General features: G+C 37.7%; 1 protein-coding gene across 14 annotated transcripts in view; it reads right to left on the bottom strand.

Annotated features, from left to right (window-relative positions):
• The window catches only part of EIF4G3 (eukaryotic translation initiation factor 4 gamma 3), a 292,964-nt gene that overhangs the window by 73,754 nt on the left and 203,730 nt on the right, over positions 1-15,480 (bottom strand). For 10 of the 14 annotated variants that reach the window (XM_037140126.2, XM_037140134.2, XM_037140123.2 and 7 more), the window contains 5 exons: positions 9,805-9,893; positions 5,040-5,286; positions 3,312-3,445; positions 1,638-1,757; positions 1,172-1,282 (listed from right to left, as the gene is read on the bottom strand). In XM_037140126.2, coding sequence (XP_036996021.2) covers positions 1,172-1,282; positions 1,638-1,757; positions 3,312-3,445; positions 5,040-5,286; positions 9,805-9,893 — 701 coding nt within the window. The remainder of the gene's footprint in view (positions 1-1,171; positions 1,283-1,637; positions 1,758-3,311; positions 3,446-5,039; positions 5,287-9,804; positions 9,894-15,480) is intronic. The other 4 variants (XM_037140131.2, XM_053660347.1, XM_037140129.2 and 1 more) reach the window with 1 other exon arrangement.

Genomic DNA, 15,480 nt, shown 5'->3' with positions numbered 1-15,480 from the left:
TGTGAGAGGAGGCACGGCACATCCACCTTAAACCTCCATCTTGGCGGAAGTCCGAGATAGTTTATTTTCAATTCACAGTATTTCCTTTTTGCTCTACCTAATCAGCCGACAATAGAAACCTGGTAATAAAAAGTGACAGTACACACTGGAAGAAGAGATGTGGCAGTTTATATATACCCTTTGCTAGTGACATATGAACAAAACTGAGCAATATGATCATCACAGATGCTGCTAACCCGAGATTAATCAAAATGCTATTCACATTGTTTCAAATGTTTGGCAAAACACAGATATAAATCAAAACTAAAACAAAAACAAACCCTGATAGAATATAAATTTAAGTGACTAAAAAGGGAAATAATACTGAAAAATAAAGTATAAAATGCTTTCTAGAAAGCTGCTAAGACTTTCTGATGAGAAAATTCAAATTCTGTAACAATCATCACTTAGAGAAAATAAAGGTTAAATTTCAAAGCTGTGTGAGAAAAGAGGTCTTTAAGATGGTGGTGCCCAATAAATAATATGCTTTAAATTAAGGAGATTTACTGTAGGTCTTACAAAGCCTCCAATGTGGTGTATGCATTTAAATATTCTCAATCAGGCTGCAGGTAAACAACCAAATAATTCCAATACCCACAAAATGACATTTGTTTTCAGATGGTGCAGCGTTATTTCCAAGCAGGTTTTAAAAGTTGCCATTACAGAAATAAAAAGGTGATGGGGAACTAGAAAGTGTCACCTTACATAAAAATATTTTTACAAACATGTAGTAGTCTTAACAGGTGATCTGCAAGTGTACATCCAACCCTAAGCTCCTCCAGAACTTTAAGTGCTCTCGAGCCCTTCCAACTTGGGGAAGAAAAGCATTCACATCAACGGCAACTTTTCCTCATGTTTTCTGCAAGTCTACAAAGCGTGGAGTAGGCCCATTCTGCCGAACCCTGCACAGGGCAGTGCCCCAGCATAACTCCATTGGTGATGCCACCTCCACCGCTGAAGGGCCCGCCACTGGGGGTGTGAAGGCAATCTGCAGTTTACAATGCTGCACTCTTTTGTATGTGTTATTTGTTCATGTTTTCACTTCACAAACTATTGTAAGTGATAAAAGCAAAACATAAAATACTCTAACACTGTAGACTATTGTTTAAAAAAAAAAAAAGATTTAGCACACCCCTAGAGGCAGGCTCTTCAGGGGTGGGTCCGACATCACCAGTGGAGTGTAAGCTGGTGCTTTGCTCTGTTCCAGAATTGGCAATCCACGCCTGCCCTGCACTTTGCAAATCTGTAGAAACAAAGACAAAGAGATGACCATTAGCTGAAAGTCATCAGAGATCTCTAGCACACCAGAAAACCTGAAAGCAAAACAGGGATCATACTCAAGGTTGTTTCTTTTTTTTAAACCCATTTTAAGGTCATTTCAAGGCCAAATTCATGTAGACAAGCTTCTTTTGAATAAAAACGACTCAAGTATACTCTTTATTTACTTTAATATTAGTTTTGAAAGGATAGTCTTCACCTCTTCTACTCTTCTTCCTGTTTAAATGAATCAAGAAATAAAAGCTGCTCTCTTGCTGTTAGGCAAGCTGTCATGAAGCCTACGACAGTTTCTAATCGGGCTGTAGGGAACTTGTACTTACAGGTACACCTCTCCCACCGGAGGTCTGCCTTCCAAAATCTGCAAAGGCTGGAGTAAAATCTGGTCCTCGAGGCAAAATCCGAGGATCCAGAGTTCGCAATGGCAATTTGGGTTGGTTGATCTGCACAAAGAAGAAAAGTAAAGCTTAACAAAAGTTCCAGAGCATCCAGTACCACAACAATAAAACCTTAGATTGAAAAGTTATGTCACCTGAAATGGTGAGCACTGGCTTCCTGAGCCAGTGAAAGTCCAGTGTGAACCTGGTAGCGTCTTCTGGGCTAGCATTAGAATCCTTAGGTCAACAGTGGTTTTCTGATGCCCTGGGACTGATTAGGCCTAAAATTCCCAAGGAGAAGCTAGACAGAATCGATAAACTGGCTCACTAGTCAGGACCAGTAAAACACAAGATGACTTATTTTGGGATTCTATAAACTAGGGTCAAATTTTAAGATTTTTTTCTAGCATAGTCACCAGAACATTAGAGCACCTGACTACGAGAATCCTGCTGTTGCTCATTTTGGTTCCAATACTGTTGACTGGTAACTAGAAAAAGCATGCATTCTGAGTGGACAGTAAATCTCAAAAGGAGATTATGTTTCATGGGTGATAACTCATTTAAGATCTCACTTTGTCTAGTACACAGAAGTTACCAAGCTTTGCATAGGCATAGGATATGACTATAGACTCAGCAAAGATAAGTAGCTCAGCAAAAATCAACTAATGACTGGCCAAAGTCAGAAACAGATAAAGAAGGAAGACAGGAGGGAATATTTTCTGAAAGGATAATCTAACTCAGTGAATAAAATACTAAAGTAGCTTTAAGTTAGCACCGCCAATCATTCTGCTGCCTCATGTAAGTACCTAAGAGAAAAGACTTAGCAACAAAAAGAGTTAAGACCTGTTGCTCTAAGAAAATAAAATCAAACGAATAGGGTTTGGGAATCTTAGTAAGAGGTGTGTCTCATTCTCTAAGATATTTACCCTCTACTTTGATTAGGGATTAACAATTCTTCAAAACAATGCTTCATCATCAGCACTGGTTATCACTGACTTACATGAATACTTGGGCAGATAAACATCTGACTTTACTCCTTTTAATTTAAAACAGATAAAAATAAACAAGATTGTATTAATTTTTTGTATGCATCATTAAGGTCAGATGTGAAGATAAAGGATGTCTATTTATTTGCACAGGATTAAAGACTAATCCCTATGAAAAGCTATTGAAAGAATTTTGAGATATACATTATTTGAATTATGTTAACTACTATTTAAGTTTGATCTGCCAAATACCTTTCTAGGTTTATGATCTGTCTTTAAAGCCATTCTAATTCCATACTGAAATTTCAGAATGGCGGGGTGGGGAAAGAGGTCTGTATTACCTTAGCTATATCAGCCCAACAAACAATTTTCACATCACTAGGAAATAGCCAAAACAAGCAGAGAATTAATCAGTTTTAAAACTTCACCACTCCAATATGGGTCAAATCCCAGTATCATTATAATATAAAAAATCCAAAATCCAAACTCTACTTCTTAAACATTATACATTTTAATTCAAATACCATTTAGTCTTACAATTCCTAAAAAATGCTCATACTTCACATATTTGCACTGATCACAAAAACCATTTCCAAACAAAAAGAGATAATCATACTCTGAGTATTCAGCTTACCTTGTCAAGAACCACATCACTGATGGGAGGCAGGCCCTCTGGTTTCTGAATACAGGCTGGCATGAACTGGAAGTCCAACAAAAATTCCCTGTCATATTGCTTCTTGCCTTCAGTATCTGCAGGCTTCCAGGATTCTAGAAGAAGAAAGGCAGGCAGACCCAACTGTCTATAAGGTCATTCTATGCGTATCCAGTACAAGTACAAACCAAATCCAATATTTACTTTTTCTCATTCTAAACAAATACACACAAATGCAACATTGAGCTACAGTCAATAATGTCATGTAAAGATTTTAAACTGCCATTTGTTCTTTTATTCCTTCTGGATACCCCTGGACAGAAGAGTAATCTGAAATAAGTTGATATAAGAACCACTTCATATGCACATTTGGCAGACTTTCGGTCCTCAGTAAATAAACTACCACACCTATAAATAAGGAATATAATAATATTCTTGGTTTCAAGGAAAAGAAGGATACTTTAGTTAATCATTTGGCAATGTTATTTTGGAGAGAAAAAGGTAAAAAGACAAAAACAAGTAACATTTAAGATTATGAAAAATTTAAGTAGCTAAAGTTTTTCCCCTGACTACAGTTTAATCTGAAGAAAATAATGTACTTAAAAGAATAAGCATAAATGGTAGGTATAAAATAGACAGGGGGAGGTTAAGAATAGTATGGGAAACAGAGAAGCCAAAGACTTCTATGTATGACCCATGGACATGAACTAAGCGGGGGAGGGGGTTGCTGTTGGGAGGGGCAATGAAGGGCAGAGGGAAATAAACCAGAGAAAAAATGGGACAACTGTAACAGCATAATCAATGAAATGTATTAAAAATGTTTCTTGAAACAATATTACCTTTATTACATGTTATGTGCTGACATATTTTACTCTCCTTTTAAAAAATTGTTGGTTGTAACTCACTAAATTAATTTCGAAATCCATTAAATGAGTTTAAATTAGCAGTTTGAAGAACACTGGTCTAGATGATTTCTGAGGTCTGATATTTCACATCCAAACCCCATCTCAATGCAGAAGTCACTCCAGATTTGTCAGATAAAGAAAAAACTCATCATTTATCCAAACTTTCTATCAAAGGAGCCACCACCTCTCCTCCCCATGACACCAAACAGCTCCACAACCTTGAAGTCAAGCACAGTTTACACAGTCCTGGCAAAGAAGTTTAATGCATTTGATGGTGTCTACAGATGCACTGTCCTCTGGCGTTTATCACATATTTCACAGGGAACTTCCCAGCCTGCAGAAGCTCAGTGATGCGGTCAGACTGCTTCTGACTCACTACTGGAGTTCAGTTCTATAACAATTCCTGTCAACAAATTGAGTTCAAGCCTTGTGAAATGATGAGTATGCTAGTTCAAGTGACATGGTCATATCTCAAATATCCTCTTCACTTAAATAAAGTTAAATTTCCCCTGTTAAATCAACCAGCCTAACGATGACTGAGTCCCTTTGACAGCTGCACCTCCAATGCCAGTGAAAGCAGAACACCAGCACGAGATACCGCTTCTGCCAACGCAGAGCTCTCTGGATTTGCTATCACTAACTTACGCCTGCTGATCCCTTCTGTAAATATTATAGAATCACTATGATGAGCCTCTCCCTTCTGCCCACTATTTCACTATAAGGAGGTACCATTTCTCTAATAAGGTTGCAGTAGAGTAAAAGGAAGAAGGAGAGATGTACATAGGAAGGCAGGGATAAAACTTACCTGGTTTAAATGGAAATGTGACCCCTTCACCAGAACTATCAGTGGAGCCTGAATTAGCATCTATTCCTTCACCCTCAGAAACACTCTCAGCACCATTACGTACAGGCTCAGTTTCTTCTCCATTTTCTTCCACAGCTTTCACTTTTTTTAGGTCTGAGGAGTCTCTCTCAGGATGAAACCCTTGGCTCATTTTATCCTGCTCACATTCAAGTACTTTGTCACCTGAAAGCTCTTCTTCAGCTGTAGGCTAAAGCATATGTGAACACAGGTTATATATTCTGTCACTGTATGCAAATACACATGACCACTTACACCTATCCCTTCAAAAGCAGAGGAAAACATCTCACTCAGGATAAGGATGTCTGTGTTCAGCCTCTATGGTACTGGAAAGGTAAGCTGCTTAAGACACTTTTCTCATTTCATCTCCTGAGATAGTGCAGACAATTTAAATGGCTACTGAAATGCTTTGACATGACTAATGAAATCTAAATGTACCAAAGGTTAGAATAGAAAGAACTGTTAATCCCTGGAACTCAATGGACATGAAACAGTCCTAGTCAGAAATCTAAATCAAGCACGCCTACCTGCCCTCACCACTGCAGCTTAGCAAACAGGAAAAGCAGCACTGCAGGAGGAATGGGGTGGGGTGGGGTGGGGTGTGTGTGTGCGTATGTTGTCTTCCGGATGCAAAATGGAGAGTTCCACGAATAAAGTATGTGAGTGTCATATAGCTGATCACCTCTCATTTTACATGGATGCCACGTGTTAGGTAAAACCTATTTTGTTCATTGGTTCTTAGGATTTTCTGAGGCTGTGACCTTATTCAAATCATATACGAAAAAAATGTTTGCAGTATATTCCCCTGGGGAGAAATCTGGGTTCTAGTGTATCTTATTTTTAAAAAGCAAAATAGAATTGCTTTTTGACCACTTTTCAATCAAATCCCAAAAATGAATTTAAGGGTTATATGAACTATCAAAACTCCTGAGACAAAGTTCTTCATGAACTTTAAGTCTCTTTTTCATGAAGGGTAAAACACTCTGAATATTATTCTTTGGAAGAAGCATTCAAAAGAAACAGGCATTCCAATTGATAAGTTCACATGAGGAGAACCAAAAATAAATGCTCTGTTGAACTGCTTCAACAGAAGATTGTGTAAGAGAATGTCATATACTCGAGAAAGTGGTTTATGAAATAAATTGTGTATTTTTATTAAAGAGTTACAAATCCTACTTTGTTATGTAAGTATTATAACAAGTACTATACTAGTAAATTTTCTTCTATTATATAACAGATCATGAGGAAAAGATATTAAATTTTAAAATGTTATCAAAATTCCCTGGCTGGTGCGGCTCACTGGACTGAATGCCAACCTGCAAACTATAAGGTCACCGGTTCGATTCCCAGTGCAGAGCACATGCCTGGGTTGCAGGCCAGGTCCCCAATAGGGGGCACACAAGAGACAATAATACACTGATATTTGTCTCCCTCCTTTTTTCCCTCCCTTCCCCTCTCTATTGACAGAAACAGATGGTTTCTAGGCCTTATTTCTACAATGGAAATAGTTAAGCTCACAAACACACACACACAGGCACATGCAGCTTCTTGGCTCCCTGAGCATAGAGCAACTGTACGGTAACTATCAAAAGAAAGAAAAGACAAACAAAAACCCCAAGAAAATAAAAGCTGAAATGATTTATTTTTATAAAACATGAGAAAAAATAGGCATGTTTTAAAAGTTGGGAAAAAACAAATCTACCAGGTATGAATCATGAATTAGTGGCCTTACTTTTTCTTATTCTACTTACTATGAATATAAATTAACTCATAATGACCTTGTAAGTACCACCTTATAATTAAATAAAGGTCATCAAGAAGACCTTTAATAATTTTGCATTTGAGCCTATGAATGGTATTTAACCTTATTAAACAGCAGTATACTATGTTATTCTACATATAATAATACAGAATTCTTACTTTGGATCTTGTTAAAATGTAAAAAAAATGCTATTTTAGAGAAAAAATATATTGGTATCTTCTGTGGAGGGGTTGTAATGGTTGAAAAAAATTCTAAAGAAGAGTATTTTATAATGTGAATATTATATGAGATTTGAATTTCAATGCCCATTCATAAATACCCTAAAATGAACAACAATGGGTAATTTATTAGATATTAAAGGAGAATGTATGTAACTGGAAAAGGCAGTATAAAGCTTGTCCCATAGATAACAAATCAGAACACACAATCATTAAGAAGTGTGAGGCTCATTGTTAAAAGAGATAGTTTTCAAGAGAATCCACAAAAATAGTGCATTAAATTACTTTTCTTTGAGCAGACTGAAGCTCTATGCAACTACCTCATTAAGTGCTTAACAGTCCCTAAATTGTATACTCAGAAAATCAGGTTGAAAACAGAAAGCACCTCACTGGCTGGGTTGTCAAAAGTGAACCTTTTATAGGAATTTAAGAATTCAGTTGACAAAACTGTGTGCTTAATGCTTGAGTTTTTTAAAGTGCTAAAAAAAAAAACCATATTGACAACTATGTACGCAACAAGTGATGAAATGTCCTAAAAATTTAAAATAAATTTTAAGATGCCTTGACTACATTTAAAGAGGAATCATCTTTCATGTTATCTTTCCAGGTCACAATTTAAAGAATTTCATCAAATACTTCCAATGATGAACAACCCGGTACCATATGCTGACACCTGAAACCGTCTCTGGAAGGCTGGCGCCTCCCTAAGGAGCGCTTGACCACCCGTGCGAATGAAGCCAGTGACGATGAGTGTTTACAACACATTCTTCACAAATACTTTTTTGAAAGGGACTAGGATTTCTGTAAAAAAGCCTGTCTGCAAATTACCAAATACCTTTTTATTATACTTTTAAACTATAAGGTTAAAAAAAGTGACTGGTTCGAAACGAGTCAAAAGTTGTCATGTATGAAGAACAATCCCAAGCAGGTCTTAGGAAACTGGCTCAGGGGCCAAATCTGGTCCATCACCTGCTTTTCTATGGTGTCCAAGGTAAAGATGACTTTTACATCTGTAATGGTCAATAAAAACTCTGAATAGTATTTTATGAGATATGATTATTATATAAAATTTCAAAGACCATCAATAAAGTTTTACTAAAATATAGCCACGCTGATCTGTTTACATATTGTCTATAGCTGCTTTTTGTTACATATTGTTACAGCAGCAGACATGAAAAACTGTGACAGGGATCATATTGTACAGTCTGCAAAGCCTGAATTATTTACAATGTGAACTGTTATAGGAAAAGTTTGCCAACCCTGACCTAACGAAGAGGGCACAGGAATGATGGCCTACCCATTTAATAGTCAGTAATACTTAGAAATCTAGCCACAAAGCTGAGAAACATGAAGTATAGTAAGAGAAAGCTAATAAAAAATAGCTGAATCTAAAGAGTAACCAGTTTGAGGGGAATATAAGTGAGTCTTCTGTTTCTGGAACGTATTTTATTTTTGGTAAAGGCAACATTTTATTGTTCAGCCACAAAAAGTTCAACGACTGTTTGCACCTCTCTAACTTACTGTCTATTCTTACCCCCACTAACCACAATAAAATCGCATCTATGAAACATGTCTGTGGTTGCTATGGGACCAACTGTGACATCAACGGAGCACCAGGTAAGAGCAATGACAGCATAGGGAGAAGCAACAAAGGGACTCTGTGAGCTGCTGGAAGAGGGTAAGAATTATAATTAGACGAAAAAGCCTTAAGAAACAAATGTATTTAAAGTTATTTAAAAATAATTTTACACTTAACATTATGTTAAAAGTTCAATAAAAATTAATCTAATAAAATAGATATGAGTTAAGAAGAAGAGACTGTTTATACTACTCTTCGTTTATAAGCTTCGGAATGTGACACGAAGGACACTGAGACTGCAGAGTGTGACACTGTGAACCTGAACCTGCCCTCGTTTCTTCCCTTATCATCCGGACCTGGCGTGCTGTAGCGAACTCCGGGGTGGCTTAGTTCAAACAAGCAAACCGTATGTGGAAAGTTATCTTACTGAGTGAAATGCAGCTGAAAGATGACATGTGAAATTAATTCCCCTGAAATGTACCTGATAAGTTCTATCACCACTGCTAATGGGTATGTGAATGAACTGTCCTCACTTTTGTTTACTAGATCAGTAACAAATTTCTGTTACTCATCTAGTCCTCTCCCTCTCCCTCTATTCATTTGATTAACATAAGGAAAAATTCAATTGAGAGGGTGAAGGAGTTAACCAAAAATTAAACAATAACTTAATCATTTTAGGAGAGGTATTTTGAAAGACACCAAAACTCAATGAAATTGAACATGCTAGTTATTGAAAATCTTTTCAGCCCTGACTGGTATGGCTCAACTGGTTGGAGCGTCATACAGTCAACTGAAAAGTGACAGGTTCAATCCCCGGTGTCTGGGTACATGCCTAGGTTGCGGGTTAGATCCCACTGGGACAGGTACATGAGGCAACAGGTTGATGCTTCTCATCTCACATTGATGTTTCTTTCTCTCTCTAACTCCCTTCCCTTCTAAAATCAATAAGCATGTCCACAGGTGAGGATTAAAAAAAATCTTTTCAAATTCTATAAAAGGCCTTTTAAAAAAAGTCAGACATTGAATTTGATATATTAAGTTTTGCCTGGAAAACTGTATCTCAAGAAAGAGGAATAAACCCACACCTGTCTTACGAAATGGCACCACTGTCTTGAAGACAGGCTAAGGAAAGTTACTGCTGCCCCTTACCTCCAGTTCTGCTTCTAACGCCTCTTCAGCGGTTCGGGTCCGGTCTTTTGGTTTCTTCCACATCTTTGGTGCAGTTATAGCTGTCTGAGCTGAAATACAAGATCGGGCTACCATTACTTCCCACTGCAAAGCTGTTTGGAAATATTAGGTCTAAATGATGACTGTATTCAAATTTAGCCAAAGAAAAGAGGGCTTTTGCCCATACTTAGGAGATAGGTGAATTATAATGTGAACAATTATGTGGCCAAGAGATGCAATGGCAAATGTCTTGGGCACAAATTATTCTCATCAGCTCATGTGGCTTTCCAACCAGCGACCCAGGCACATGATTCAGAATACGGCAGTTTTCTATGTAGATAACTGGCCTCCCCAGCCAATTCTAGCCATGGACCCGCTTCTACTGCTCATCAACGATGTGATCTTAAGCAAGTCATACTCCTCAGGCCCCTGCCATTCAACTACAAAGTGTGACAGTGAGATGAGATAATATCTCAGGTTCTTTTGATATTACAAAAAATATTAAATCTCAGGTTCTTTTTTTTTTTTTTTTTCCAAAAAAGCTTTCTAAACAAAAGAATACTCTAAGATGTCATCTAATAGGCAGTACTTCCACACCACTGAGTTCTCATTTCAGATCAATTCTGCTGGTTTAGCCTTTAATACTGCTGGGGTGAAAATGAAGAAAGAAAACATTTTTAAATGAACTATTCTAGTGCATCAGAAGTTCTAGATGGAAAATTAGGCTTACAAAAGTTTTTCACAATTTGGCTTACAAATTCCAAAAAGATCATCCTCATACAACACTTGGATGTATAATTTAGACCTCAGATAACAAATAAGCCATATTAAAAAGAATGACAAAAGGCAACATGTGAGTTAACAGAAACAAATAAGGTATTACAGCCAGATGGGTAAAGAAAAGCCACTTAACAGAGACATCAGACATTATCAAAAGTGAATAAACACAAAGCTGATTCTCTCTACAGAAATACAAGTTCATTCATGTGGACTAAACCAACAAATTGCCTCAAAACTTTTTTGGAGGATCAGTAGGATAGGAATACTCACACTGCTTTGGAGAACACCACCACAAAAGACATTTAACACTCTTCTTCTCAAACTTACTGTACCATCATTTAAAAAAACGAAAACAAAACCAAAAACCAACCACTGTAAACTCCTTTGCTACATACATCTCAAACCAACTTGTCTTTACCCTTCTCCTCAGGGACCATAATGAACAAGAAAACCATCTGTTACTCTTCCTCTGTGGCCTCCTCAAGGTAAACCATTTTTTCAATGTATGAACTCACGACTGTAATTGTGGGTGGGCTTAAATCTTCTGCAGGGGTGTCAAACTCACATTCACCAGAGGCCACATCAGCCTCGAGGTTGCCTTCAAAGGGCCAAATGTAATTTTAGGACTGTATAAATGTAACTAGTCCTTAGCAGTTAAATGAGAGCTCCGTGCTGCTGCCGGGTAGAAACAAGGTGCCAGGCTGGATAAAGTGAGGCAGAGGGCCAGGTTCAGCCCACAGTCTTATGTCTGCCACCTGTGTTCTTTAGCTCACAGTCTTATACCAAATTTACAATGTACATTCATGTATGTATGCATGTAATGTCTCTTCATCTTTAATGGATCTTCTGATTTATAAAACCAGTCTGTTTTATACATTCTGCTTCCATAGCAGAATTCTTCTTAAGAGTCTGGAGAACCTGTACATTTCATTTCAAATTCTATTTCATAAATGCATGAATTCAGCTTTAATTTCATTCATGGAAAAGGGGAAACACTTTCTGGAGAATTCTTTGGGATTAAAAAGAAATTCGTCCCACCTCTAAACAACAAAAACCAAGAATATATCAAATTACCCAACCCAAAAACATTAAAACATTTCTTCCATGGGTAACATACTACGTTTCGCATGCTTTCAAAAAAATAGCTACTTATAGCAGGAATTATTACTCTGTTTAAATGGCTATTTAAACTTTTACTTTAAAGCAATACTTTACAACTAGCAGTGAGACAAAGCACATACCTCTTTAGGAGATACCTGAGTGCCTTCAAAAACTGAACACATATATACATACTACACCTAGTGTCTAGAGAGATCGTGACAAATATCCCCTCTTCCACCATTATTGATGCAGATGTGCAGTACAAGTGGGGAGTGCTAAAAGGACAGGCAGGGAGCAAAAGAGAGAGGGAGAGATGCAGACACCAACTCCCTCATTTAAAGGACAATTATTGCAGAATTAGCCAGAATAAGGGAATTAAATTTAAGACACTGCCATAGATTTCCCTAGTCCATTCCCAATACGTACACCTTAGATGAGGCCCTTATTACTGCATTTATGTAACTATGAAATAGGCTCTTAACCCACTGCCTCTAATTCTGACTTTAACACATAATATACAATACTGACTGAAAGATGACTGTTCTAAATAATTGATATGACTAGGCTGTTATTCTTCTTAAACCGTTCTTTAAGGTATCATCCTATGGCCTAGAAAACTTCCTTCACAGGGCAAGCACTCAAATTTGTGGACAGGACACAGAACAGCAGAGCTGTGGGAAGAGGTATAATGGAAACGACATTCTGAAAAAACCCACAGATTCTTTCTTGGGTTGCATTAAAGCACCAAAGGACAAACGACAATCTCTGCATGAGTCATAATCATCTGACCTTAGAGATGCCTGCAGCAGCCTCTCCTAACCCCCATGAAAACTCAACTCTTACAGTTCATTTATTTTTGAATACTTTAAAATACAGAGTACAAATGAAAAAGCAATACTAGAATTTAAAGGGGGTATTGGGGTTTTTTTTGCAAATTTTTACATTACTGGCAGAAGAAACATGTTTATCTTCAGAGCTTATTTCATGAAATGATATGTGTAAATTCAGAAAAGCACTAGGGACACAGACAAGTTTAATCTCCGGGTGTTAGGAAGATTCTTCTCTCTGACAGGGATTTTAGAATTTATGTTAAGAATTGCATCAAGTTAGAAATGTTCCCATTTCCAACTCTCAACCCATGAATGGAATACAGACTCCAGAAATCGTGCCACATCACAACTGTTACACCTGGCAATGGCTCCATTTTTTAAAAGAATGCACAATGCAGTTACACTTTTTCTGGCATCTGTAAGATGCCTGACAATCATACCTCTAAGTGGAAGAGCCCCTTGGTTTTCATTTACTTTTCATATAGGCTCTACTAGAGTCAATAGCTCTGGCAAATTAAGAGCTAATGACTGTGTATAGCCTAGGAGTTAACTACTGGACTTGGAGAAAAGGGGTTAATATACAAGATTTATAAATGTATTGGACTTTAGTAAACCCATGTAAGTTTGCACAGTCTTCCCACAATGCCTGAGAAAAACTGTTATGTAAAACGGTAGATCACGTAGAAATAGAAGAATCAAGAGTAGTTAGGAGACAGCAATATAAGGCATCCTCGGGAACCGCTCTGTGAAACAAGATCTCAAACATACACTCTCTTCCATTTCTTTGCAGAATACCAGCTCTCAGAAAAACTCCAAGTAGTTACATGGTGGTTTCTAGTCTGGAATCCTGACTCAGATGTCAGAAATGTTACAGAGTAAGTACAAGAATGGTAAACATCATTGCTACCACTGCATAACAACATTCCCATGCCTTGGTCATTCTTTTTCTTTCAGTCCTCAGTCTTCACATAAATACGACAGGTACCCTAGTAATCTCAAGGTATTCCACTAGTTATGCAACAGAAGTCTGAGAACTTTTACTAAAGATACCATGTCAGTGAACTTAATATTGCTTCTCTTTACTGTATCATTTTACTACTTATTTACTAGTCAGATAGGTACACAAATAAATTGTAAGGGTTAAAAAATTTTTCAAGTTTTTTCTGGTGCCAACAAGGAAAGAGACTTTTTCCATTCTCCCATTTCTTAGACCTTTGCCTGGAGAAAGATTGTAATTGTAAACCCTTCCCCTACCTTTGATGTATGTGTAAATTTTTTTTTTTTGAAGCTAAAGAAGCCTCTTGCTAGCTTTCCAACTCAGGAATGTTTTTCTTAAGGGTCTAGGAGCCATCCTCCCAGCCACAGTAGGAGTTTCACCTAGGCAACTAGCTTCCATAACCACCTGCTGCCATGAACATATGAAATAATTTTTCCTTTGGATAAACATGACTGACTGACACAGATGGACAACTACCAGGAGAAGTTAGGATATATCAGATGTGTGAGCCATGGTGCTGGTACAGTCCTGCCACATGAGGACAAACTGCCATTACCTTGAGAATGTGTATGTAATCGATTATACATCTGCCTGGCTTTAACACAGGGTGAGCTTTCCTTCCATCTGCAGTCTCCTTAGCGGGTTGCCTGCAGTGCTCAATGCAGTCTTTTCTTCCTTTTTAGTAAATTTCATCGTGGCGATGCTGATTAACACAATTCTACAACATGTCATCTATACACTGTATTTTGTGTGTTCACTACCCCAAGTCTCAGTCTGTCACCATTTACCCCCCCCATACCCTCCTCCACGCCCCCCACCTGCTTCCCCCTATGATCACCACAGTCGCCCATGTCCATGAATTTTTTTTCTCTATCCCTCCTCCCCCCCAGCCTAACCCACCTCCTGACAGCTGTCAGCCTCCTCTCATTGCAGTCTTAATGCTTATTCAATAGAATAAAGCTATTTTCTTTATTCCCTACACTTCTGGAGAGGATTTTCTGGGCTGGGGGTTATTTCCATTTTCTCCCAACAATCTGGTAAAAAGAATGGTAAGATCTAGAAGTGCCTGAAGTGAGCAGACCAACTGAAGATCCTGTGGCCACATCAACCAGGTAAGACGCCCTGAATTGTAAGAAAGTCTCCCTTCTAGTCCTGTTCTTTTGGAATATAACATGAATTCTTTAGCTTTGAGACTTGAGATGAATGTGTCCAGAGGCTAGGTCTCTGGACTGAAGTGACAGGAAACTGAGGTCGTGACACTACTACTGGTAAGGAAGGGGCCCAAGCGCAGGGTGGCAGGGTTACACATAAAGAGCAGAATGTTCCGACAACGGAACTTTCCGTGAGAGTTCCCATTCCTAACATCCAGTTCTAATCCTTTCTCTTTTCTGTCATTTTTTACAATTTTACTTTACTTTTTCTCCTGGCTTTGAACTCCTACAAGATGTCACTAAATCACTCTAACTTAACTTGATGATTTACCTCTGAAACTGGGGCATAACAAAGAAGAAACTGAGGTGAGAGAAGGAAGTTTGTAGAATGGTGATGCAAGTGACCTGGGAAAGAATAATGACAGTAATGAGGGACCACTGGGAGATGTCAACCAAAGGAAACACTGGAGAGTCAGGTAAGTCTGTCAGTGTTTTTCCAGCATCTTCTCAGGGGTCACTATTTGAAATGTATAGGTGGCCTGGTAATTATGCTTTCCATCGTATGTTAAGAATAGGCTTTCTGCTCTATGACTGCTTCGCAGAAATTTGAACAGTATAAACTAGTCTCTCCAGGGACTAGTATTTGTACCAAATCATAAGTGTAACAGAATAGTAGTCTAGACTTAAATTCTACCAAAAACAAAATTCAAAATGTTGTTATAATTTTATAATGAATTTTCTCTAAAAAATCTCTAAAAGATTTTTTATCTTTCCGAACAACAACAACAACAAAAAAACT

This window comes from Artibeus jamaicensis, unplaced genomic scaffold (assembly GCF_021234435.1).
Source record: "Artibeus jamaicensis isolate MK-2021 breed Jamaican fruit bat unplaced genomic scaffold, CSHL_Jam_final scaffold_847, whole genome shotgun sequence".
Classification (NCBI taxonomy): domain Eukaryota; kingdom Metazoa; phylum Chordata; class Mammalia; order Chiroptera; family Phyllostomidae; genus Artibeus; species Artibeus jamaicensis.
Note: the sequence above shows the minus strand (reverse complement) of the source record. Positions and strands in the feature narration are given on the sequence as shown.